This window comes from Myotis myotis, unplaced genomic scaffold (genome assembly GCF_014108235.1).
Source record: "Myotis myotis isolate mMyoMyo1 unplaced genomic scaffold, mMyoMyo1.p scaffold_m19_p_22, whole genome shotgun sequence".
Taxonomy (NCBI): domain Eukaryota; kingdom Metazoa; phylum Chordata; class Mammalia; order Chiroptera; family Vespertilionidae; genus Myotis; species Myotis myotis.
This window is the reverse complement of record NW_023416327.1, coordinates 1,308,104-1,333,756: the sequence shown is the minus strand read 5'-3', so window position 1 is coordinate 1,333,756 and position 25,653 is coordinate 1,308,104. Positions and strand designations below refer to the sequence as shown.

At 55.4% G+C, this 25,653-nt stretch overlaps 2 protein-coding genes across 3 annotated transcripts; both read right to left on the bottom strand.

Annotated features, from left to right (window-relative positions):
• Window positions 1-5,983: 5,983 nt before the first annotated feature.
• On the bottom strand, window positions 5,984-13,314 carry PSMA4 (proteasome 20S subunit alpha 4). Of its 2 annotated transcripts, none has more exons than XM_036355469.1 (9): window positions 13,177-13,314; window positions 11,389-11,412; window positions 11,105-11,147; window positions 10,683-10,845; window positions 9,314-9,391; window positions 8,954-9,042; window positions 8,375-8,505; window positions 7,553-7,676; window positions 5,984-6,354 (listed from the first exon to the last, which is right to left on the bottom strand). In XM_036355469.1, the coding sequence occupies exons 2-9, from the start codon at window positions 11,389-11,391 to the stop codon at window positions 6,200-6,202; spliced, it is 786 nt and encodes a 261-aa protein (XP_036211362.1). In that variant the 5' UTR covers window positions 11,392-11,412; window positions 13,177-13,314; the 3' UTR covers window positions 5,984-6,199. The 2 variants fall into 2 exon arrangements, with proteins under 2 accessions (XP_036211362.1, XP_036211363.1); XM_036355470.1 differs by lacking the exon at window positions 13,177-13,314 and adding an exon at window positions 12,648-12,935 and having other exon boundaries at window positions 6,200-6,354.
• A 285-nt stretch (window positions 13,315-13,599) lies between these two features.
• Window positions 13,600-24,763, bottom strand: HYKK (hydroxylysine kinase). The gene is made up of 5 exons (XM_036355257.1): window positions 24,621-24,763; window positions 19,843-20,207; window positions 17,998-18,137; window positions 16,051-16,234; window positions 13,600-15,008 (listed from the first exon to the last, which is right to left on the bottom strand). The coding sequence occupies exons 2-5, from the start codon at window positions 20,186-20,188 to the stop codon at window positions 14,548-14,550; spliced, it is 1,131 nt and encodes a 376-aa protein (XP_036211150.1). The 5' UTR covers window positions 20,189-20,207; window positions 24,621-24,763; the 3' UTR covers window positions 13,600-14,547.
• Between the last annotated feature and the right edge of the window lie 890 nt (window positions 24,764-25,653).

Sequence of the window (25,653 nt, the reverse complement as noted above, 5' to 3'; positions counted from 1 at the left end):
TCTTCCCCTCCGTTCCCCTCCCCTCCCCTCCCTTCCCCACCCCACGCTTGTCACGATTTGTAATTGCCTACCCTGCAGTGTGTCTAATTCCCCCCATAAAAATTAGCTCCAGCAGCTGTGTCTGTTATTCCCGGGTGTGCGCCCAGTACACTGAGCACGCAGGAGATGTGCAAAATGACTGTTGGATGAATAAATGAATGTTAAATAGCTCACCCGGGATCTCTAGCGAGCTGGGAAATAAATGGTGAGCAGGGGTGCGAACCCAAGTGTCCTGCCTTCACAAACTAAGTCTCACCCGGCCGGCGTGGCTCCGTGGTTGAGCGTGGACCTATGAACCAGGAGGCCACGGTTCGATTCCCGGTCAAGGGCACAGGCCCGGGTTGCGGGCTCCATCCCCAGTGTGGGGCGTGCAGGAGGCAGCTGATCCATGATTCTCTCTCATCATGGATGTCTCTCTCTCTCTCTCCCTTCCTCTCTGAAATCAATAAAAACATATTTAAAGAAATAAAAAATAGTTGTTGGTGGTGATTACTTGTGTGGCAATTACTCGTGGATGTGCTTTTGCAGATACAAAACCCTTCACCAAAGCGCTGTTGATGCTTCTATATTAAAAGTAAGGGGGGCCCTGAGCAGGTGGTGCAGTGGGTTGGAGCGTCATTCTTGTACACCAAAAGGTTGTGGGTTCGAGTCCCCGTAGGGGCCTGTATGGGGGACAACTGATTGATGTCTCTCTCACATAGATGTTTCTCTCTCTCTTTCTAAAAAGAGATATATCCTCGGGTGAGGATTAAAAAAAAGAGAGAGAGCCCTGACCTGTTTGGCTCAGTGGATAGAGCATCGGCCTGTGGACTGAAGGGTCCCGGGTTCAATTCCGGTCAAGGGCATGTGCCTTGGTTGCGGGCACATCCCCGGTGGGGGGTGTGCAGGAGGCAGCTGATCGATGTTCCTCTCTCATCGATGTTTCTAACTCTATCCCTCTCCCTTCCTCGCTGTACAAAAATCAATAAAATATATTTAAAAAGAGAGAGAGAGTGGGAAGGGGATTCGGAGGCCAAATAAACAGCAGAAATAAAAAATGAACATTGTCATCTGCGAGTGGAGTGACCGAATGAGTTGTCTTTCACATCGATGTAGTTGTTGCCTCCTCTTTTTTTATAACGGGGTCAACTGAGCTAAATTCAGGGCTGGGCAGAGCCTGCAAATCTCCCCTTCAGCGCTTCCATTACGGCTCGGTGATAAATTCCGCGGTGAGCCTTTAGGATGCGAGCAAAGTGACAAGTTCATTAACGATAAAAACGGACGTTGTCCACTTTACTGCTGACATCAGATGCATCTTCCGAGATGAAAGGACAAAAGCGAGTATTGATAGGATATTAAATTCCATCCTTCAGAAGGAAGAAGAGCAGAAGGTCTCCTGCAGGAGCTATTTCTTGAGCTGCTGTCACATGTAGAAGTGCAGACATTCTCATGTAGAGCTTTAAGAAAGCTGGGGCTGCAAGGGAAGCGGGGTCCCGGGTGCCAGAGGGAAGCCGGTACCGGCAGCTGGTGGGGAGGGAGGAAGGCCTACTCTTGCACGAATTTCATGCACCGGGCCTCTAGTCAATGATAAGAGAGAATCATTGATTGGCTGCCTCCTGCACGGCCCCCATCAGGGATCAAGCCCGCAACTCGGGCATGTGCCCTTGACCGGAATCAAACCCTGGACTTAATGTGCACTATTTATTTATTTATCTATTTTTAATCCTCACCCCAGGATATTTTTCCACTGATTTTCAGGGAGAGAGAGGGAAAGACAGAGAGAAACATCGATGTCAGGGAAACACATCGATTGCTTGCCTCCTGCATGTGTCTGGGCCAGGGAGGAGCCTGCAACCCAGGTACATGCCCTTGACCAGAATCGAACCCGGGACCCTTTGGTCCGCAGGCAGGCACTTCTCCACTGACCCAAACCAGCTAGGGCTAGAGCATTGTGCTATCTTTGTGGTTATTAAATTCTATTGGGACAGCTCAGTGTTATAAATGGTTGATATTTTCGTGATATGATTTTTATGCACTACTATTTCCTTATTACAATCTAATAAAAGATGGCCCATTAATTTCCTTTCTCTCTCATCACTGATGTTTCTCTCTCTCTCTCTCCCTCTCCCTCCCTCTCTGAGATCAATAAAAAAATATTTAAAAAAAAGAAACATATCGTTATTTTAACATCTGCAAGGCACAATAGCAAATGTTTGATTCTGTGGAAAGGTAGAATTTATTCACTTCCTAGTCCAGAAATGAGAGGTATTTATAGTCACTGCTACATAGGCCAAAAATAAGTTAAAAGCAAAACAAAACACAAATTATAGACTAAAACGCTCCCGAAATTTGTGGCTATGCACCAAGAGAATGGCTATCTTAGAATTTAATCAATCAATCACCCGTTTAATTGTTCCCAGCTCGTTCCCACTTCAATCAAGGGATATTTTGACATTCTTGGGTCCTCAAAAGCACACAAGAAAATTCAAAATTAAACAGATTTCGAGCCCTAGCTGGTTTGGCTCAGTAGATAGAGTGTCGGCCTACAGACTGAAGGGTCCCAGGTTCGATTCCAGCCAAGGGCACAGGCCTGGGTTGTGGGCTCGATCTCCAGTAGGGGGCGTGCAGGAGGCAGCCGATCCATGATTCTCTCTCATCATGGATGTTTCTCTCTCTCTCTCTCTCTCTCTCTCTCTCTCTCTCTCTCTCTCTCTCCTTCTGAACCCTTCTGCTCTGAAATCAATAAAAATATATTTTAAAAAATTAAACAGATTTCGCTTTCACTTGTCATTTGTAAACGGCCATATAACACTTTTTGGGAAGTAAGGATCCTAGGAAAGTAAGGATCAAATAAAATCCAGATGGGGCTGCTTGGGAGACGGCTCTGAATCCACCCCTTTCATTGATCCGGCCAGGGCCCACCCCACGGGCCCACCCCGCCCCGTGGAAGGCGAAGTCATGCCCAGTTTCCCGTGGGGTCAGAGGGAAGACCAGGCCCACAGCCCCCGCTGAAGTTAGAGTGATGGGCGGCATTGACTCTCTTGCACTCTAAGCTGCCGGAGCCAAGCCCCTCAGGATCAGAAATCGTTTGCTAATTCCCTGCCCCACGGCTGCCCCACGTCTATGACGTGCCCGACTCATTCTGGGTCTTTTCCGTGTTGTTGTTTTTGAAAACGCAACAACATGTGAGGTCACCGGAGGGAGAGGGTATGTGGCTTCTCGGTGGCCTGTGATCCGCTCAGTGGCGGTGAGCCGGAGAACTCTCTCCAGTGCTCGGCGGGGAAGACAGAAGGTTCTGGAATCCCAGGAAGCGCCCAGCCTTGAATTGTCCCGTGTCGGTTCCTAGCCATTCATTCAGCAAGTATTTCAGCATCAACTCTGCCACAAGTCCTCCAGCGGTGCGGCCAACAGGGTAATGTGATTCCTGATTCCGTGGAACTTACTTAGAGAGGAAGGCAGAAAATGAACAGGGAGCTTTCAGAATCCGATCAACATTCTCGAGGAAATGAATAGAAAACGGAGAGTTGGGGGGACAGTGAGCCCGGGAGGGGCAGGACCCCAGGAGAAGGGCTCGGTGGGGACTGAGCCAGGCCAGGCTGCTGGGGCTCAGTAAGAAGTCAGAGAAGCGGGGTCCTCAAGGAAAGGTCCCGGGGTTGGTCCTGTGCTGCCGGTTGGGGTTGCTGGCTGGGACCTGGGTTCTTCTCGTCAATTAGAACAGATTTTAAGGCCAATGGGAATGAAATCCAAGTCAAGTGGGGTTTATTGAAGATTCACTCCGAGCCAGGAGCGGGCCAGGCGAGAGAGACCGTGGCCCCGAACTCCTGAATTATGTTTTTTTCGGGGATTCTATTTTTTTTTTTTTTTTTTTTATTTTATTGATTTTCTACAGAGAGGAAGGGAGAGAGATAGAGAGTTAGAAACATCGATGAGAGAGAAACATCGATCAGCTGCCTCCTGCACACCCCCCACTGGGGATGTGCCCGCAACCCAGGCACATGCCCTTGACCGGAATTGAACCTGGGACCTTTCAGTCCGCAGGCCGACGCTCTATCCACTGAGCCAAACCGGTTTCGGCGGGGATTCTATTTTTTAAAAAATTTCCTTTATTGATTTGAGAGAGAAACATTTATTTGTTTTTTCACTTACTGATGCAGCCATTGGGTGATTCTTATATGTGCCCTGACCGGGATCGAGCCCGAAACCTTGGCGTATGGGGACAGTGCCCCTAACGACCGAGCTACCTGGCTAGGATGGCGGGGGGCGGGAGGGGGGGCGGGGCGGCTTCTACTTTAGGAGGGGGGGGGGCAGAAAATGCCTGTCTTTTTCATTGTTAGTTCTCACCTAAGGATATTTCCCCATTGATATTTAGGGTGGAAGGGAGAGAGAAACATCGATGTGAGACGTGCCCACTGGGCCCTCCCGCACACACCCCAATTAGAGCCGGGATCAAGCCTGTAACTGAGGCACGTGCCCTGGACCGGAACCAAACCCGAGACCCTCAGTCCACAGGCCGAGGCTCTATCCACTGAGCAAACCGGCCAGGGCAGGAAAGGCCAAAGGGGCTTGGAAATACCGTGGCCTGAGTGAGCCCCACGGAAAACTGCAGGAACCCCTGCTCCTCTGAGCGCCTGAGGGTCAGCTGGGAGGGCTCCGCTGTGGCTCAGGGCTGCGTCCTGTCCCTGCCCGCCCGCCCGCAGGTCACCCGGGGAGGCCTGAAGGGATGCTGCTGCCAGGGCACCGCCCCAGAGGCTGACTGAGCTGTTGGGGAGCACAGCCTGAGGGCAGAGGTAAAAGCTCTCGCCTGGACGTGTGGCTCCGTGGTTGTGTCGACCTGTGAACCGGAGGTCATGGTTCACTTCCTGGTCGGGGCACAGGCCCGGGTTGCGGGCTCGATCCCCAGTAGATGTTTCTCTCTCCTTCTCCCTCTCCCTTCCTCTCTCCCAAAACATGTTTACAATAAGTAAAGCCCTTGGGTGACTCTAACACGCAGCAAATCTCCAATGTCAGAGCCTGTGAGCACGGACGGCTGGGCTCCACGCCACGTCTACTCTTATCCGGTGGGTGGGGGATGGGACCCCAGAATCTGCAGGGCCAGCCAGTCCCTGGGGGGAGCTGGAGGTGGACCTGCCATCCCAACAGCAGCAACTCCGAGAACTCTGGGGCAGAACTCCAGGGCGGGGGTGAGCTTGGCAGGGGGCTCCCTGTGGCGGGGCTGGTCCCCTTTCCGCTGCAGCCCCCACCCCCTGCACCTGCCACCTGCCTGCGGGGGGCCTGTCCTGGCTGCGGGATCCTCACGCGCACACAGCCCTGGCCTGGCTCAGCCCGGGTTCACTCCCCAGCCCGTCCCTGGAGACAGACAGGTCAGCGGGCCAGCCTGAGGCTGTGCCCACCTGGGGTCGAGGGACAGAAAAGCAGGCTGCAGGAGCCGTAGCTAAGAGGAGGGGTAACCGAGGGAGAATCCCCCCCCCCCCCCTCTCTCTCTCTCTCTCTCTCTCTCTCTCTCTCTCTCTCGGGCGGAGGGGAGGAGAGAATGAGGCCTGAAAGGGACACAGGGGGCTTGAAGCACTGGCTGTTGGTGCTGAGGGAGGGAGGGGGCACCGGGCTTTCGCCGTCATTGGGCCTGTCATGCTGTACGTGTGATCCGTGTGCACATGTATGTGTATGTGTTGTGTGCACGTCGAGTCCAGGAGGAAGAGCCATCAGCACCCAAGGCTGGCGACCCCGAGGAGTGACTCTGACCCACTGGACGGGCCCCCGACATTCCCGCCAGGGGCCTGGGCAGGGTCCTACCCGACGGCAGGGGACGCGGCAGACACCTCCAGGGCACAGCCCGGTCTCTCCCTCCTCGTGACGCTCATCCTGTCCGTTCTGACGCCGTGCGTGCCAGTACACAGCGCACGAACGCACGGAGACCACAGACCTCCTCACCCTGTGCCCACAATCACTGCCAGACAGTGTGTCCTGCAGCATTTCCATTCTTTCCAAGTTTTATTCCCAAAAAAGGGGGAGGGAGGTTAAAAGGTCCATGAAGAGCGATTATCATTCGACTGGACGAGTTCCGCGGGCCCATCGACGGCTCCCCCTCTTCCCTCCGTCTGGGAGGCCAGCGCTTCCGACGGGAAGGGGAACGGGAAGGGGCCGCTCCCGCTGCGGGCCCGGAGTCGGCGACGCCCGCCCCGTCTCACTTGTCCTTCTCCTTCTGCTCCTTCTCCTTCTTCTCACGTTCCGCCCTGGCTTCCTCCTCCTCGTGCTTCTTGATCAGCTGCTCCACCTCCTTCTGCTTGAGGACCCTGATGACCGTCTTCCCATTCTCTCTGGTCAGCGTGGCAATCTCCACTGCAGCAAACACAGCGTTACAGCCGCACACGCGCGGCAGCCCAGCTGGGCGTCTCCGCCAGCTCCCTCCGCACAGCCTCACGCCTTCGCCCACCACCTTCCAGGATTGACGCTGATACGACTCACGGGCACTTTTATGGGGACAAAACACCTCCCATCTCAGCACTTTCGTGATCATTTTTACTTAAATGCCTTCCTCCTACCCATTCCAACCTGAGCTGCTGCGCTGTCACCCTGGACACAGGACAACCAGCCAGTTGCTGGCGCTAACCAGCCTCAGCTGGTGGCCGAGGGAGCCCCGTTTCCTGCTGGGACCTCTGCAGGCTCAGCTGGAACCTTTGACCAGTAATTACCCTGATTCTCACGGCCTTTACAAAACAAAGGCATGAAGCGCAGGTTCCCCGACTGTGGACAAAAAAGCAGACTGACATCTAAAAGGAGAAGGAATTTCTGAGCCGGGAGGATGGAGTGGAAAGTGGGAATGGGCAGAAGCATGCATCCTCTGAGGGCAGGAGAGACGTTCTCCTAAACTAACTCATCTGCTGACTTACCATTCCTGAAAAACATTACTGTGAAATACTGCTTTATACAGCGACATAACAAGCTAGATAAAGCATTTAAAATTGCAGACGGGGCCCTGACCGGTTTGGCTCAGTGGATAGAGCATCGGCCTGCAGACTGAAGGGTCCCAGGTTCCATTCCGGTCAAGGGCACAAAAAAAAAAAAAAAAAAAAAAAAAAAAAAAAAAAAAAAAGGCAGGCGGGGACTTCACATACGAGATCAGTAGACTCAGGACAGATACCACAACACACACGTTACGCCTCCGGTAAAGTCCACCACCCACACGTACATATAAACACGTAACTACACACATGCTCATAGGGACACACGAACACAGACACCACGGTCACGAAGTCGGTAAGACAATCACCGACGGGAAGCAGCACTGCCCAGATCTCCAGCTCTGGCCATGAGGACAGCAGGCTCGAGTCCTCACGCCTGGACGTCCTGTGGCTGGTGGCCCCACAGCGTATGGCCGCTGACCTGGTCACGCCACTCCCCCTCCCAGGCCTCGAGGCTCCATTGAGGAAATGGGTGTGAGGCCACCTGACCCACAGGTCAGGCCCACACGCGACAGGCCGAGTGCAGCGGCCGCTCAATCCCTCCCTCGCGGAAGCACGTCAGGGGCCCCAGCTACCTTTCTCCGCTGAGAGCTTGCTGACGTCCATGGTCTTATTGAGGACTTTGACGGCCAACGCAAGTGCCGACTTCAGCGTCATCTCCCCTTCTTTGTAGTCTTGTTTCAGCATGGACACCGCTGCCTGGGAAACAGGACATCGACAGAGAGGGTTCCCTTTAAGCGTTTGGGTAGGGGTGGGGGTGCTGACGCTCTGTGAATGGAGTCTTTAACCTGGGGCCTCAGACCTGCAAGGTTCCATGAAAAATTCAGGGAGGGGTCTGTGAACCAGGAGGTAAAAAAAGCTGCATCTTATTTTCACCACTTCTCATTGAAATTAGCATTTTGCCCTGGCTGGTGTGGCTCAGTGGACAGAGCATCGGCCTGCGGATTGAAGGGTCCCGGGTTCAATTCCGGCCAAGGGCACAGGCCCGGGCTGCGGGCTCCATCCTCAGCAGGGGGCGTGCTGGAGGCAGCTCATCCATGATTCTCTCTCGTCATGGATGTTTCTCTCTCTCCCTCTCGCTTCCTCTCTGAAATCAATAAAGATTTATTTTGTAAAAGTTAGCATCTCCTTTCATTACACACGCAGGCGATGGACCCAGTGGGACTGGCAGGGCCTGTGGCTTCACTGCCAACAGCAACTACAGGTACCAGGGGCGCTGCAGCTCTGCACACACTGTTCACATTCACCACGATTTCAAACGACGGCCGCTCCCAGGCCCCGGCCGCTCCCAGGCCCCGGCCGCGGACACTCACGGCCGCAGACACTCACGGCCGCTCCCGGACCCCCGGCCGCGGACACTCACGGCCACTCCCGGACCCCCGGCCGCGGACACTCACGGCGCTGTTGTTGCCGATGCAGGTGGCCTTCCAGCCGCCGTAGTTCCCGCTCGGGTCGCTCTGGTAGAGCTGGAAGCCGTAGTGCTTGTCCCAGCCGATGTACAGCAGCGACACCCCGAAGGGACGCTTCCCTGCCACACAGAAAACGCCGTCAGGGATCGACAACCAGACGCAGCGTCACCATGTGACTGAGCTCCCGGCGGCAGCTGAGGCCCTGTGCCGTGGGGCCACGTGTTCGTCGCTGCTTTGGGTTCCGGCCACCAGGCCAGCTCCATCCAAACGTCCACTTTTGTTCCCAGGATTGGGACGCAGCCCGGAGTCGGCCTGGACGCAGGCCCCGCGCCGAATCCATTATTATGCAAAAAGCAATGTTTCCAGATCGGAAACCGTTATTTTGGTCTCTCACTGGCCTATTAATAAAACATGATCATCTACACCGTGGAAGCCGGCTATCTCATGAAGCAGAAAGCATGGAACGTATTTACTCGTTTAGTTTTCAATGTCTTTCACCATCTCAAAGCTACCGTTCCCCAGAAAACGCTTCCCTTTCTGGAATAAAACCTGCCCCAGACGTCCTACCTCCGAACTGCGTGTAGGCCTGTTTGATGTCGCACAGCGCCGTCACCAGCTGCTCACAGGGGATCGGCTCCTGGTACTGCAGTAAGTACCTGGGACGAGAAAAGGCAGGTTACTTTTTCCTAAAACACATTACGTTCTAAGCCAAGTGCCCTCTGAGAGGAAGTCTGTGCCACGGGAACACGGCAACAGCCACTTGTCACGTGAAAGGGGAGGGGCGGGGGGATGCCAACACCCCGACGTTCCCGCGGAAGTAACTTTACGAGTAGATGTTTTTGAAATCACACGATCATTTTCAGTGAGTAGATCTGCAGTGACCCCGTCTCTGCGTTCACGATCGTGACCGTGCCCCTCAGGCCGTACCTCTGTGCAATGAGCCTCAGCTCGTTCGTCAGCACGTTGGCGTCGGAGGTGATGCCCGCCACGCTGCACGCCATGTCCCTGGGGGAGAAGGAACACGTCGGTGTGTGAGCGGGCGACGTCCGAGAGCGTCCCTGACCACGCTTGCTTCCAGCCACAGAAGCTTCTGTCTGAACAGTTACCATCGTAGGATAAACCGGATGTCACGTGACAGGAGACCCCGCCCCCTTCAGCTCTTTAACAGACGGACCTGTCACCCCCACACCGTGAACCGCGGCAGAGAATGAACACCAGGAAGCAGCGGAAATCCCGAGGAGATTCGGAAAAGGCTCTGCTAGACAGGAGGAGGCCCCCTGCTTCCACTGCCAAGGCCTGGTCAGGGTGCAGGGAGGGGACCAGGGCTCGGCTCCAAGGGTGCACTTCCTGTCCCTGCCCCGTTCCCTGAGGGCTGCCCGGCTCCCGGCAGCCCACACCCGCTGTCACTGCGCCTGTGCGAGCCTGCGAGCCTCCCAGGGGGCCCAGCAGTGACTTCGGAGGGTGACGCCTCCCTGGGCGAGTTATCACCAGGCCCTAGAACCGGCTCTCAGCCGGCCCGCCACTCGGGAAGTCTCTCCTGGGCAGATCCAGCCCCGCCAGCCAGGCAGTCCTGCTCGCCCATCATCCGAAACTAACGGGCTCATCTGACCTGCTCCCAGACCTCCAGGAGGTGGGACTCTGCGGGCCTGCTTCTTGTCCGACACTGGGCTAGCGTTTCATTCACTTTATTCCATTTCATTAAACTGCCACCACCACTAGGAGGCGCTGAGGCCCAGAGAAGTTAAACAGCTGCTGCAAAGCCACACCGCCTGCATCAGCAGAGCATGGACTGAACCCAAACCTGTCACCACCACACGGTAATCTTTCAACACCAAGCACGTTCCTCCACCAAGTGCTAGTCCCTGCACTCAGAAAGAATTGCACGCCTGGACCGCGCGGCTCAGGGGCTGAGCGTCCACCTCGGAACCAGGAGGACACGGTTCGATTCCCGGTCAGGGCACAGGCCCCGGTTGTGGGCTCCATCCCGTGTGGGGCCTGCAGGAGGCAGCCAATCCATGATTCTCTCTCATCGTGGATGTTTCTATCTCCCTCTCCCTTCCTCTCTGAAATCAATAAAAATATATATTAAAAAAAATTACACGTGGTCCTAAGCCTCAAAGAGGTTTCAAATTAAATAAAACTCAAACATTTCCGCCAGTAAAAACGCCACAACCTGTTCACTTCCGTTTTCCTGTCGCCGGGAACGCCCCTCCCCAAGCGGTGAGGCCCTGCTATGTGGGCACGGGAGCTACGGGACGCCCCCCCCCCCCCCCCCCCCCGCCCGGCACCCACGCACTCGTTGAGCTTGTAAATCTTCTCGGAGAAGAAGACTTCGTCCAGAAGCTTGTGGATGTTGCGCCGCTCGGCTGCCAGCAACACACCGTCGTTCGCCAAGATCCCCAGACAGGTGCCGGCGTGGCCGATCGCCTCCATGGCGTACTCCACCTGGTACAGGCGGCCTGCAGGACACGACGGTGAGATGCCAAGACGCCAGCTCTGGTGCCCACAGCACTGGCCCCAGAGAGTCCGCGGGACACGCAGCCACACACACACGCGTCCCGCCTCCACGCTCCCGTGGGCAGGGAATCACCCTGGTGACCAGTGACTTCAGGCAGAGACTGAGCCACGACAAAAAAGTGCCTAGGCCCCGCGCCCGCCCCCTCCAAAAAAGTCAAACACTGAGAACATTGTGAGCCGATCAGACAAGACGACTTTTACCTTCTGGGGAGAAGATGGTGGTCCGGGAGTCATATCTGCGAGACTGCAAAGGAAGCACACGGTGAGTCCGGCCACGGGAGCAGCTCGGACAAGCCCGCAGGACGCCGCCTCCACGTCCTGGCACACAGCCCGGTGTGTCCGTGTGTCCGCGGGAACCGGTGGGCGAGGCCCCTCCGCCTTCTTCCCCTCCCCCCCGCCCCGAGTCCCCATCCACCATCCACGCCTGAGCTGCTACCAGCAGGACGTCCTGCCAGGCGACAGCTTAGGGTAGGTGTACAACTTACCATGTTTCCTGAACTTCACGGCTCCTGCGAAGGGAAAACAGGATCCTTATTAAAATGAAACTCACAATTTAAGAAGCATTCCCACTGACTCTAAAAAATGTTTTGTCGCTGTAGCCGGCTCAATGGATAGAACGTCGGTCTGCGGGCTGAAGGGTCCCGGGTTCGATTCCCGCTCAGGGCACAGGCCCGGGTTTCGGGCTCCATCCCCAGTGCGGGGCGTGTAGGAGGCGGCCGATCCACGATTCTCTCTCTGGATTCTCTCCCTCTCCCTTCCTCTCTCTGACGTCAATAAAGAAACATATTTAAGAAAAATGTTTTGTCCACTCCCCTCATTTGGTTTTTTTTTTTAAATCACGGTCAAGTCCAATCTCTTATTTTGCTGTTGGTCCTCACCCGAGGATATTTTCCATTGATTTTTCTTTTCTTTTTTTAATTTTTAGAGAGAGTAGAAGCGACAGAGAGAGAAAAACAGCGATGTGAGAGAGACACATCGACGGGTTGCCTCCGGCAGGCGCCCTGACCCGGACCGGGGACCAAGCCCGCAGCCGAGGCCCATGCCCCTGACCCGAATAGAAACGGGGACCTGTAGCCCCGGGGCTGGCACTCTGCCCACTGAGCCACACTGGCCAGGGCTCATCTGGCTGGCTGCCCGGGGCAGCGGCTGCCCAGTGCGGCAGGTGGTGCCGGGCGCTGGAGCCCCGGGAGGGGTCAGACCGTCCCTGTCCACAGGCGGGAGGTCGGGGGACACAGCAACATGGCGATGGAGGCACCAGGGTGGGGAGTGGGGAAGAGGGATGGAGGAAGCCAACAAAGTGCTTTTCTGAAAAAAAGAAAGAAAACCAGCACAACACAGACAACGAGCCCACGTGAGTCCTGGCAGAGGCGGCGCGAACCCCCGGGTCTAAGAGGAAGAAGGGGTGTGCGTGGGGGGGGAAGGGGGGGAGTCAGGCCCCGGCCGGTGTTGCTCAATGGTTGGCGCGCCGTCCCGCACACCGAGAGGCGGCGGCGGGTGCCACCCCGGGTCCGGGCAGCGGCCGGCGCGAGACATCGAGCCATCGGACCGACGCTTCTCTCTGGCGTCCACGCTTTTCTCTTTCCCTTTCTGTTTCCCTCTCTCCGCCCCGTCCTCTCTCCAAAAATCAGTTTAAAAAAGGAAAAAGAGGGTCAGGCTGGCGTCAGCCCGGGGACCATGATTCCTTCGGAGCACAAAGCGGATGAACAACGATTTAAAAAGCAAAATAAGCGTCTGAACTTTTTACCTGGCCCCGCGGGAGGGCGGGCGGCGGGCGGCGAGCTCGGCGTCACCGGTAACGGGCCCGGCCAGCGCCGCCCCGGGGCTCAGACCTCGGACCCCGACGCCCCTCGCCCCAAGCGGGGCACGCGGCGTGGTCTCTGCGGGGCCCGCGCCCCGGGAGACGCGGGGACTTTCTCTCCCAAGAAACGGGGCTCCGCGGGGCGGCGGCCTCCGGGCCCGGCTGGCACGTTAGGGCGACCTCCCCCGCGGGCCCCGACGGACCGGGTCGCTTCCCCGTGCGCGGCTCTTCCCGGGACGGAAGCCACGCTCCCCGGGGCCGCCCACCTCGGCCTCAGCTCCGCGAGCCCGCTCCGCGCCGGGCCGGGCCGACGGCGGCCGCCAGGGGCCAGCCAGCCCGTCGCCCAGGAGCGCCGCACAGTCATCGCGCGGCGGCTCCAGGCCGGACCCGCTCTGCCGCGGCGCCCACGACCCTCGCCCGCCCGCCCGCGGGGACGGCGGCCACGCTGCAGCGGTGCCGGGAGACGCGGACTCACCGGAGAGAAGGCACTGAGTTAAGGTCTCCACGGAGAGCTTCACCCGCGGGAGAAAACCACCGGTGTTAGCGAGTGGCCGCCAATATGGCCCCCGCGCGTGCGCAGAACCGCCGGGGGCGGGACCGAGGACGCGGAAGTCCTTCAGGGGCGGGGCGAGAACGCGGAAGTCCTCCAGGGGCGGGGCTGAGGAAACGAAAGTCCTTCTGGGGCGGGGCGAGGGCACGGAAGTCCTCCAGGGGCGGGGCGAGGAGAGGGAAGTCCTTCTGGGGCGGGGCCGAGGGTGCGGAAGTCCTCCAGGGGCGGGGCCGAGGGTGCGGAAGGCCTCCGGGGGCGGGGCCGAGGGTGCGAAAGGCCTCCGGGGGCGGGGACAAGGACAAGAAAGACCCTCGGGGGCGGGGCCTAGAACGCGGAAGTCCTCCGGAGCAGGGGCTGCTTGCTACCTTATGGGACCAGGGAGGTGGGGTCCGGCGGCCCGGCGGGGTCCTCAGCTGAGGGGGCGACACAGGGTGGGGGGAGCACCCGAAAACCCCCGCGGAGGAGAACGTGGGGTCAATGGCTAATCGTGCTCTGCACCTTCTCGCTGTGCCCGCTTCCCCTTCAGCACTGCCGGCTCGGACAGCGCCTGCGGGACCCCCAAACCTCGCTCCCTGCTTCTCCGCCTCGCCCTCTGCCTTCCACCTTGCGGGTCCCGACGGGCTGGACTCCCCGCGCCGACCATCACACTCAAGCACCATTTCTGTACTGAAACTCGGCTTTCAAATGTGTTCACCATCCACCGCTCCTTTCTGGGTTCCACCCCTATGCGAACTATTTACTATTCATGTTTTAAGGTTTGGGGGTTTTGTTTTTTGTTGGGGGGGGGTGAGGCTAGAAGGCTGACCAGGTCTGGAAGAGATGGTGAGAGACTATCTGATTCGAAATATCATTGTGTGTTTCATGGACAGGGCACGCGAGACCGACAGGAAAACATGACTGTTCACGTGTTTCTTAGTTTAAAATATCATCATGAGATTGAAGACCTCGGTGGCTTCACACGCACGGATCCGTTCCATCGATTCACTTTTTTTTTTTTTAAATATATCTTCATTGATTTCAGAGAGGAAGGGAGAGAAACATCAATGATGAGAGAGAATCATAGATCGGCTGCCTCCTGCACGCCCCCCACTGGGAATCGAGCCCACAGCCCAGGCATGTGCCCTTGACCGGAATCGAACCCGGGACCCTTCAGTCCCCAGGCCAATGCTCTATCCACTGACCCAAACTGGTTAGGGCTCCATCGATTCCCTTTTAACTGCGCAGGAAAATCCCTCGTCGACTGCGATTGGGTCCCATTGGGTTAACCACCCAGGTTCGTGTGAACGTTTACGCAGGTCACACGGGGACCCCGGACCCGTAGGACCTGGCCGTGTCGAACCAGAGGTCTTCGACGGCTCTCCGGCCCATGGCAAACATCTGCTGCAGGTGCTTCCACCCCGTCTTCGCCGTGATCATGAGGTACTCGGCGTTCTCCGGGTGCAGCCGGCAGGAGTGCGCGGCCATGACCAGCGACTGGCAGAAACGCCCGCACACCAGCAGGAACAGGGCGCCCCGCTCCGCCGGCGTCAGCGGGATGACGCTCTCGAACCCCGCGAGGACGTGGCCGCCGACCCCCATGGGGTCCCGGCTCTCAATCATCATGTACATGATGGCGATCGCCACCTCAAACACGTAGTAGCCACAGCTCATGTCGTCAAAGTCCAAGATCCCGGACACGCGAAAGGCGGCCTCCCCGGAGGCGGGCTCGCTGGGCTCCACTAAAATGTTGTGGTCGTTGAGGTCGCCGTGATTGACACCTGCGAGGAGAGAAAAGCCAGCCGTGCGACAGCCATCCTTCAGAACCCAGTTCATTCTCTTTCCATTTCTCCGTCTCAGGCACGGCCATTCCGGTCATTTGATGAGCAGTCAGAGATTTAAAAAAAAAAAAAAAAAAAAAAAAAAGCCAAACCCTGCCCTGGCTGGTGTTGCTCAGTGGTTAGAGCGACAGTCCCCATACCAAAGGGTCATGGGTTCGATTCCCAGTCATGGGCATGTACCTGGGTTTCAGATTTGCTCCCCACCCCGTGGGGGCGAGTGCAGGAGGCAACCAGTTGACGTGTGTCTCTCACATGCCTGTCTGTCTGCCTGTCCGTCTCTCTCTCTCTCCCCCTGCCTCCTTCCCTTCCACTCTCTCTGAAAAGCAATGGAGAAAATATCCTCAGGTGAGGGTTAAAAAATAATAAGTAAATAAGCCAAACCAAACTCTATTTTTCTTAAAGCAAAATAACTTCCTCTGCAAAAGGACAAAAGCAGTTAATTTTGGTGGTGTTTTTGCTTCTCATCAATACAAAGCCAGCAGATGGAGAATGTAGCTGCTGCAAACACTTAATTTTCACAAACCAGAGGAGTAAAGGGAAACGGAGAATGGCTCCAGTCAGAAATGTTAAAAATATACATGCCTTCAGATTATAAGCAGCAAAGGGTCCTAGGATGGGCCAGTTGTGTTCTTTATATTTAACCTCAGATTTCCAAAAAAATTTGTTCTGATGACAATTCGGTAAAGCTACGTTGTAACTCCACACTTTTCCTGATGATTTAAAATCTGACAATTTAAAATGTATTTTTATTGATTTCACAGAGGAAGGGAGAGGGAGAGAGAGACAGAACACCAATGATGAGAACCATGGATCGGCTGCCTCCTGCACGCCCCACACTGGGAGTGGAGCCCATAACCCGGGCCTGTGCCCTCACCGGGAATCGAACCGTGACCTCCTGGTTCACAGGTCGATGCTCAGCCACTGAGCCACACCGGCCGGCGGGCTGAAATTTGACAATTTAAATATCGAGATGAATACTCACACTCTCGGAAATGACTTAACTTGGGCAAGACTTCGTCCTTGAAGAGCCGGAGGACCTCTTCCACCATCTCCCGGTTCCGATTCTGGCCCAAGGCGCTCAGGTATTTTTCCAGAAGAGGGACGTTTCTCAGGTTCCAGATGAAGTCCTCCCGGCGAAGACATCTTAACTTTGGGTGATGGAACTCCTAAACCGAAAGCAAGAAACGCTCAGACTCTTGGCGGCCAGAGCAACCACGACGGAGGGGTCTGTGATAGGAGGCCGCACCCGCCCGCGGCAGGCCTGGGGACAGGGCTGGCGTTCTCTCCTGGACGCTGACTCGCCCAGGGACACACATCCACGAATGGTGCCCCTTCATGTGGCTCAGGCTCACAGTCCTCAGAGCAAGCACATTCCCGTCTCGCACATCCTAAGAGGATGAAGACAGGTGTGATTCCCTTTGAAAGTGTGCATCTGGCCCTGGCCGGTGTGGGTCAGTGGATAGAGCCTGTGGAATGAAGGATCCCGGGTTCAATTCCAGACAAGGGCACAGGCCTGGGTTGTAAGGGCTCCATCCCCAGTGGGAGGCGTGCAGGAGGCAGTTGATCCATGATTCTCTCTCATCATGGATGTTTCTATCTCTCTCCCCCCACATCTCCCTTCCTCTCTGAAATCAATAAAAATATATTTTAAAAAAATAAAGTGTGCATCTGTCCCCTTGGGACACGCTCCTCTCGGACAGGGGACTCCTTCCCTTTCCCCCGGTGCCCAGCATGTAACAGGCACTCGGTGGGTACGCGTCGTACGTGATAGCGTTTCTATAGGACAGACATTCTTTTTTCTTTTTTTTGTTTATAATATATTTTATTGATTTTTTACAGAGAGGAAGGGAGAGGGATGGAGAGTTAGAAACATCGATGAGAGAGAATCATGGACCAGCTGCCTCCCGCACACCCCCCACTGGGGACGTGCCCGAAACCCAGGCACATGCCCTTGGCCGGAATCGAACCCGGGACCCCTGAGTCCGCAGGCCGACGCTCTATCCCCTGAGCCACACCGGCCAGGGCGAGGACAGACAGTCTTAACGCAAGTCATTCCCACCCACTCGTCACACAGAGGTTGCGTCACACAGCGCTCGGCTGGCCGCGCCTCCTCCGGATGGGAACTGTGGGTTTGGTCTGCGGACGCAGGCCGTGCTCAGCGAGCAGCGTAGAGACCACCGTGAATTTCCGACCACGCCGGGATCTTGCGAGGAAACCAGGGAAGCACAGACGGGCGGGAAAGAAGCCTTCCAGTCATAAAGTCACACATCCAGGGTCCCGCTGCCTTTGTAAGACGTCAGGGGGCACCACCCGTAAGGCGAGAGCCTGACTCGGGCTTATGTTAAAAATAATATAGCCCGGCCGGCGTGGCTCAGTGGTTGAGTTGACCAGGAGGTCAGGGTTCGATTCCCAGTCAGGGCACATGTCCGTGTTTTGGGCTCGATCCCCATTGTGGGGCGTGCAGGAGGCAGCCGATTCATGATTCTCTCTCATCATTGATGTTCCTCCCTCCCTCCCTCCTCCCTCTCTCCCTCCCTCCCTTCCTCTCTCCCTCTCTCTCCCCCCCCCCCCCACCTCTCTCCCTCTCTCTCTCTCTCCCCGCCCCCCCCCTTCCTCTCTGAAACCAATAAAAATAGCCCTGGCCTGTTTGGCTCAGTGGATAAAGCGTCGGCCTGGGGACTGAAGGGTCCCGGGTTCGATTCCGGTCAAGGGCATGGACCTTGGTTGCGGGCACTTCCCCAGTGGGGGGCGTGCAGGAGGCAGCTGATCGATGTTTCTCTCTCATCAATGTTTCTAACTCTCTATCCCTCTCCCTTCTTCTCTGTAAAAAATCAATAAAATATATTTTAAAAAACTTTAAAAAATAATATAAAATCACACCCAGACAAATAACAAATGCTCACACGTGAAACAAAACCCCAAGTCTTACCTCCAGCGTCTTATCCAAGGTGGCGGCCAGCCTCCCGATCTCATACAGCAGCTGGGGGCCGACGGGCACCTCCGCGATGGGCCGCCCTGGGAGGTACGTCAGCAGCCTCACCAAGTGGCTCTTGGTTTGGGAACCACTGTCTAGATGGACAGAAGGATATGTCCTGTCAAGTCGTCTCAGGAAAATCAGAGGCCATTCCGCCTTTGTGATTATTATTGCCAATAAGACAGAACTCACAGAACAAGAGAGAGAAAAAAAGTGCTAACCTAAAACCATCAGCAGGGTTCTCTGAGGCAGGGCTGAGAGGACGAAGCAAGAAGGTAGAACAGCCCGGCCAGCGTGGCTGAGTGGTTGAGGTCGACGTGTAAACCAGGAGGTGAGGGTTCGATTCCCAGTCAGGGCACAGGCCCGGGTTGCGGGCTCAATCCCCAGTGGGGGGCGTGCAGGAGGCAGCTGGTCCATGATTCTCTCTCATCATGGATGTTTCTCTCTCTCCCCCTCTCCCTTCCTGTCTGAAATCAATGAAAAATATATTGGGAAAAAAAAAAAAAAAGGAGAACAAATGAACCTTAGAACATGGGAATCAGCCATTTACATCCCAGCAAAAGGACAGCCCAACTCTGCCGGTCCCCGCCCGCACACCCATGAGCTACTCTGGTAAATGGATGCCGGGATCACCTTCTCCTGGGGCTACAACTAAGGGAGGTGTGACATGAAGAAATGACTGTTCTGCCCTAACCGGTGTGGCTCAGTGGATAGAGCGTCGGCCTGCGGACTGAAGGGTCCCGGGTTCGATTCCAGTCAAGGGCATGTACCTTGGCTGCAGGCACATCCCCAGTGGGGGGTGTGCAGGAGGCAGCTGATCGATGTTTCTCTCTCATAGATGTTTCTAACTCTTTATTCCTCTCCCTTCCTCTCTGCAAAAAATCAATAACAATATATTTAAAAAAAGAAATCACAGGTTCTGCCGGAGCCAACCAAGGAACAGGCTGCTAGCCACCCAGGACGAACACTAACCCTCAGGGACCGGAAAGGCTCACGGGTTCGGAGGAAAGCATGGTAAGACGGAATGGGAGCACAGTCAGGAGAGAAACAGGCAACATTTCCAACCGAAAAAAATTCCTGGGGCCCGGCCGGCGTGGCTCAGTGGTTGAGCGTCGACCTGTGAACCAGGAGGTCACGGTTCGATTCCCGGTCGAGGCACAGGCCTGGGTTGCAGGCTCCATCCCCAGTGGGGGGCGTGCAGGAGGCAGTTGGTCCATGATTCTCTCTCATCACGGATGTTTCTTTCTCTCCCTCTCCCTTCCTCTCTGAAATCAATAAAAATATATTTAAAATAAATTCCTGGGAACTGATTTCCAGGTGCACCCGAAGCATGTTGGCATCGAGGGGGTGAAAGGCCCCGATTCCCACAGACGAGGGTGTGTGGGACATGACAGTGCTGGGACCTGAAGTTCCTGATTCTGGTTCTGCCTTCTTTTCTGTGACACCACAGCACCGACATATACAGCTGGTCTGAGGAATGAAAGTATTTTTTTTAAATATGTTTTTATTGACTTTCAGAGAGAGAGAGGAAGGGAGAGGGAGAGAGAGAGGAACTTCAATGAGAGAGAATCACGGACCGGCTGCCTCCTGCACGCCCCCCACTGGGGATGGAGCCTGCCACCCGGGCACATGCCCTGACCGGGAATCGAACCCTGACCTCCTGGTTCACAGGACGACACTCAACCACTGGGCCACGCTGGCCGGCCGGGCTGACGAGCCTGTTGTTGATATTTCTACTTGGAACCAAAACCCACTCCTGTACACGGACCGGCGGTGACCGGCCCGTCGGGGGCCTCTTACCCACGGACACGAGCGAGGTGACGCCGCCGTCTCGGGTGCGACACACAGAGGCCGTAGGGAACCCCGCCTCGTACAGGAACACGGCGACGTGGCTCTGCACCTCGATCAGGTCGGGGTTCTTGCTGGACTCGGTGTTGCTGATTTTGAGGACGTACTCCGTCGGGCCACCCGCAGCGTCCCCGGGCCTTGAGACGCGCACGCGGAAGTTCTGGTCGTCGTAGCTCGGGAGTGGCTGGATCTCGGACACCTGGAACCCGAACTCGGACTCCACCACGGCACAGGCCTGCGCCTCGCTGAGCGCGGGTTTGGCCAGAGCCTGCGACCGCCGGTCATCTCCACTTGACATTATGTCGGGGGGACACAAGCTAGAGAGGGGAGTGAGAAATGTAACGGACATACTTACTTATTTATTTTACAACATGTATTTTTATTGATTTCAGAGGGGAAGGGAGAAGGAGAGAGAAACATCAGTGATGAGAGAGAATCATGGACCGGCTGCCCCCTGCACGCCCCGCACTGGGGATCGAGCCCACAACCTGGTCCTGTGCCCTGAGCGGGAATCAAACCCTGACCTCCTGGTTCCTAGGTCGACGCTCAACCACGGAGCCACGCCGGCCGGGCTGAACATATTTATTAAAATGATTTTCCTTAAGACAGGCCCATGCTTCTCAGCACTGATTCTGTACTTCTGATGATCAGTTTTCACACGTAAAGTTAAGAAATGACATCATTGAGGTAAAGTAGTAGATGTTTTGCAGGTGAATAAATATCCTTGTGCCATAAGTTATTTTTTTTAATTTATTTTTATTGATTCCGGAGAGGAAGGGAGAGGGAGAGAGAGAAGCATCCACAATGAGAATCATGGATTGGCTGCCTCCTGCACGCCCCGCACTGGGGATCGAGCCCGCAACCCGGGCCTGTGCCCTGACCGAGAATCGAACCCTGACCTCCTGGTTCCTAGGTCGATGCACAACCACCAGCCACACTGACCAGGCCCATAGATTATTTTAAACCCACTTCCCATACTGAAGGGATGTTTCCAGGGATAGAACGCAGACCGAGAAAGCACCTTGGTATCAGCTAGTCTAACTCCTCCCCTGACCCACCCCCATCAACTTCACTGACAGGGAAATTTAGGTCCTGAGAGGTTATGGGCTTTGCCCGAAAGTACAGACCAACTTAGAGCAAGAACTCAGCTCCCAAGATCCCTAATCCATGATGTCCTTTGGACTATGTTACCATTCATTTGAGTTAAAATATAAATTCATTTGAGTTAAAATATAATTTCAAGCTTGGCCAGCAGGGCTCAGTGGTTGAGCTTTGACCTATGAACCAGGAGGTCAGGGTTCGATTCCCGGTCAAGGGCACATGCCCAGGTTGCGGGCTCCATCCCCAGTGTGGGGCGTGCAGGAGGCAGCCGATCCATGATTCTCTCTCATCATGGATGCTTCTATTTCTTTCTCCCACTTCCTTCCTCTCTGAAATCAATAAAAACATATTTTTAAAAAGAAAAGTATAACCCTCACTGCCACTCCCCCCATAGCCACCTTCGCTGACGTTCCCATCCAAAGTGATTCCTCTGGCTCCAAACTGGCATACCCCTGGCCCTGGCCTGTCCCCACCACCTGTTATAGCCATCGCATTCTTTTTGGTTTTTTAAAAATATGTCTTTATTTCAGAGAGGAAGGGAGAGGGATAGAGAGATAGAAACATCAATGATGAGAGAGAATCATGGATTGGCTGCTTCCCGCACGTCCCCCACTGGGGATTAAGCCCGCCACCCAGGCCCGTGCCCTTGGCTGGAATCGAACCTGGGACCCTTCAGTCCGCAGGCCAACGCTCTATCCACTGAGCCACACCGGCTAGGGCAGCCGTCGCATTCCTGCCAACCACTCCTCATGTTGACTCTCTGACCAGGCCATTTGCTTTCAGGAGCAAATTAAGTCGATCGGATCTTGTGACAAAGCCCAAATGGGGTTTCAAAACCATTCTTGCGCCTGAAACCTCTGGGAACCAAATTTGGGCTTAAGACTTGACATGGGATTTTAACATTATTCCTTCTGGGGGTTTATACACTGGTGTAAGCCAATATTCAGAATGTGGTGTGTAACACGTTACAAAGTCCAGGGTTTTACTTTTAACTCTTTAACTAAAGAGGTAAAGCTTTAACTAAAGCTTTAAAGTTTTAAGGGACAAAAAATTCTTTTAAGTGTTAAGGGTTTCAGGAGAATTCTGAATGTGTTATGAATTATAAATCCCTAGCGTTGGAAAGAACCTTAGCGGAAATTGGTGAAGGCCAATCTCCCTCCCTCTACAAAATCCTATGTAATAAAAGCCTAATATGCTAAGTGTCCAGTCCATTCAACCAAAGTGTAATATGCTATTGATATGCTAAGGCGCTATGACCTGTACTGACCACCACGGGGCAGACAGTTGATCGGTTGACCAGTCGCTATGACGTGCATTGACCACCAGGGGGCAGGTGCTTCTTCTGGTGGGTTAGCTTGCTGCTGGGGTCCGACGGATTGGGACTGAGTGAGACGGGCCGGACACGCCCTGGAGCCCTCCCACAGTCCCTCCCCGGCTGGCCAACCTCCTGTGTCCCTTCCCGGCCCCTATCGTGCACCGGTGGGTTCCCTTGGCCTGGCCTGTGCCCTCTAGCAATCCGGGACCCCTCGGGGGATGTCTGAGAGCCAGTTTCGGCCCCATCCCGCAGGCCAGGCCAAGGGACCCCACTGGTGCACGAATTCGTGCACCGGGCCTCCAGTGTTCCTATAACACCCTTGAATGGGGCTTGTTAAATAAGCCTCCGCTTGAACAGTCCTGTTTTCTAAATGAGTGTAAAGCAATGCAATGTTTCTCTCTCATCGATGTTTCTAACTCTCTATCCCTCTGCCTTCCTCTCTGTAAAAAATCAATAAAATATAAAAAAGTAAAAAATAAATAAAAATAAAGAGAAACTAAAAAAAAAAGAATCATTAGAGCATTCAAAATAAAGACAGACTAGTGTCATAAAAGTTGTCGCGCTGGTTAAGTGTATTTTATCACAATGGAAAAAAATGGCCCTGGCTGGTTTGGCTCAGTGGATAGAGTGACGGCCTATGGACTGAAGGGTCCTGGGTTCGATTCTGGTCAAGGGCATATGCCTGAGTTGTGGGCTGGATCCCCAGTGGGGGGTGTGCAGGAGGCAACCCATCCATGATCCTCTCTCATCATTGTTGTTTCTCTCTCTCTTCCCCCGCCTCTCCCTTCCTCTCTGAAATCAATAAAAATAGATTTTAAAAAATGGAACCAAAAAAAAAAAGTTGTTACACTGTGAGAAATAAAACATAATTTAGTCCCTGCTTTGCTACCTCATCTCTTCGGGGAGTTGGACTCGATCACCCCTTGTAGCTCTACCATTCATTCTATGCTTCTAAAATTCTTTCTTTTTTAACTTAAATTTGCATTTAAAAATATATTTTATTGATTTTTCACAGAGGAAAGGAGAGGGATAGAGAGTTAGAAACATCAATCAGCTGCCTCCTGCACGCCCCCTATTGGGGATGTGTCTGCAACCAAGGTACATGCCCTTGACCGGAATGGAACCCGGGACCCTTCAGTCCGCAGGCCGAGGCTCTATCCACTGAGCGACACCGGCCAGGGCAAATTTGCTTTATTATTTATTTATTTATTTATTTATTTATTTATTTATTATTTATTTATTTATTTATTTATTTATTATTTATTTATTTATTTATTTATTTATTTATTTATTTATTTATTTATTTATTTTTGCTCTGTATAGAAGGACCCCAAACTATGGAACTAACCGCCCAGATCAAGCCAGTTCCGGAAAGTAAATAAATACAAAGACAGGCGTTTAACCAAATGTCTCCTGAGTGTGTGGAGGAGGCGGAGAAGGGACTCCGAATCCCACAGGCAGCTGGTCTGCGCCCCCCGCCAACCGGGTCTTACCCAGCCCCCCGAGAAGGTGCCAGCGCCAGGCCTCCTGCCAGAACCTCACCACCTTTGCCCTGCAACCCGGGGGCCGGCCCTTACACTCCACACTCTGCGCGGGGGACGCCGGACTCACCCTTCCCTCCCCTTCGCTCCCCGCGCGTCACAAAGTCCAGGAAGCTCTACCCCGGCACCTGCCATTTCTCCCAGGTGGAACCCGGGAAAGAAGGGGCTGCCTTCTCGCCAGGGGCGCCCCGAGCCCGGCCAGGCGGGGCTCAGGGGTTGAGCGTCGACCTAGGAACCAGGAGGTCAGGGTTCGATTCCCGGTCGGGGCACAGGCCCGGGTGGTGGGCTCCATCCCCAGTGCGGGGCGTGCAGGAGGCGGCCGGTCCGTGATTCTCTCTCATCGAGGATGTCTCTCTCTCTCTCCCTCTCTCTTCCCGTCTGAAATCAATAAAAATTTATTAAAAAATATAAATAAATTAAAAAACCCAGAGGCTCCCCGGCCTTTACCCCAAAGGGGGTCGGGGCACAGAAAGGCAGGGCAAGTCCAGTCTGGTTTTCCAGGACAGCGATGCACTCACTGCTGGGCGCTCCGAGGGGCTCCCGCTGGGCTGAGTGGGGCGTCGGGGCGCAGCGGGTTGCAGGGGGCACCCGGGTCCAGCGGACCGCACCCCCGTGGGGTGTCCGCGCTCCAGCTCTGGGGTCAGGGAGGAGGGGGCAGCGCTCACGCACCGGCGGCCTCTGAGTCCGAAGCACCGACCCCCCGGCCCGCGGGGAGCCTCTCTGCGCTCGGGGCGGCCCCCCTACCCCGGCCGCTCCCCCGCCCGCCCGCTCACCGTGCACGACCCGCGGTCCGAGGCGGCGTCCGCTGCCCAGCAGCCCGGGATGGGGGCGGACGGTCGCGCCGTGAGGTCTCGCGCGGTCAGGTCTCGCGCGGCGTGGCAGCGACTGACCTGCAGCACCTCGGCCCGCCCCAGCTCCGAGCCCGCGACCCTTGACTTCTGATTGGTTGCTTGAGAGAACGCCACCGCCAATCAGCGCGGGCGAAGGGAAGGCAAGGCCCCGCCCCGCGCTATCTAGAATATTCAGGATGAGATTAGGCTTCTGATTAGCTCTCTGCAATCTGACCCCGCCTCCTCTCGGGGCTCACGTCAGTCAAAATCTGGATGCCTCGCCGCGTAACGGGGCTCCTTGTTTCTGATTGGCTCGTCGGTACCCTGCCCCGCCCCCCGGCGAGCAGCTCTAAGCTGGCTGCTTCCGGCTATTGAGTTGCACTGCGCGGTGTGCACAGTCCCGGTAGGAGGTTTCCAAGGGCCGTTTTTTCTAGGGATCGTCGGTGTCTGGGCGCGACTCGCACCCTTTCTGCTCCTCCCCTTCCTGCGGGCAGCACGCACCCCGGAGGCCGCCTTCGGACCCACGTCCCCGGAGCTGCAGGTCCGATGGGAGGTCCCGGCGGACGGGCTGGCTGCGTTCTGCACAGACCCAGCTCCCAGGATCGCGGGTGGAGCAATCCTGGTAGGTGTGCACACTCCGAGTGCCGATGGGGAGCTGCAGGGGCCAGACACACAGCACCCCGTTTCCTGCTCTCTTCCCAAGCCACTGACTTCAGTATAACGAATGGAAAGGAGGCGGATCAGTAGTTGGGTCAGAAGCTGTAGGACTTCCGAGGGGGGATCTCGCCACCCGCCCACGCAGGCAGCTGGGGCCTTGTTTTTTGTGAATGCACAGCCCCATCTCATGTTTTTATTCTTTTTTTCCATCAGCGTGTAGCGCCCTCGGTTATCTGCAGCCCCGTGATTGCCTCGGATGTGTCCCAAACCTCTGCTGAGGGCTGGCCTTTCCCGTTAGATTTGGTTCTTATCTCCAAGT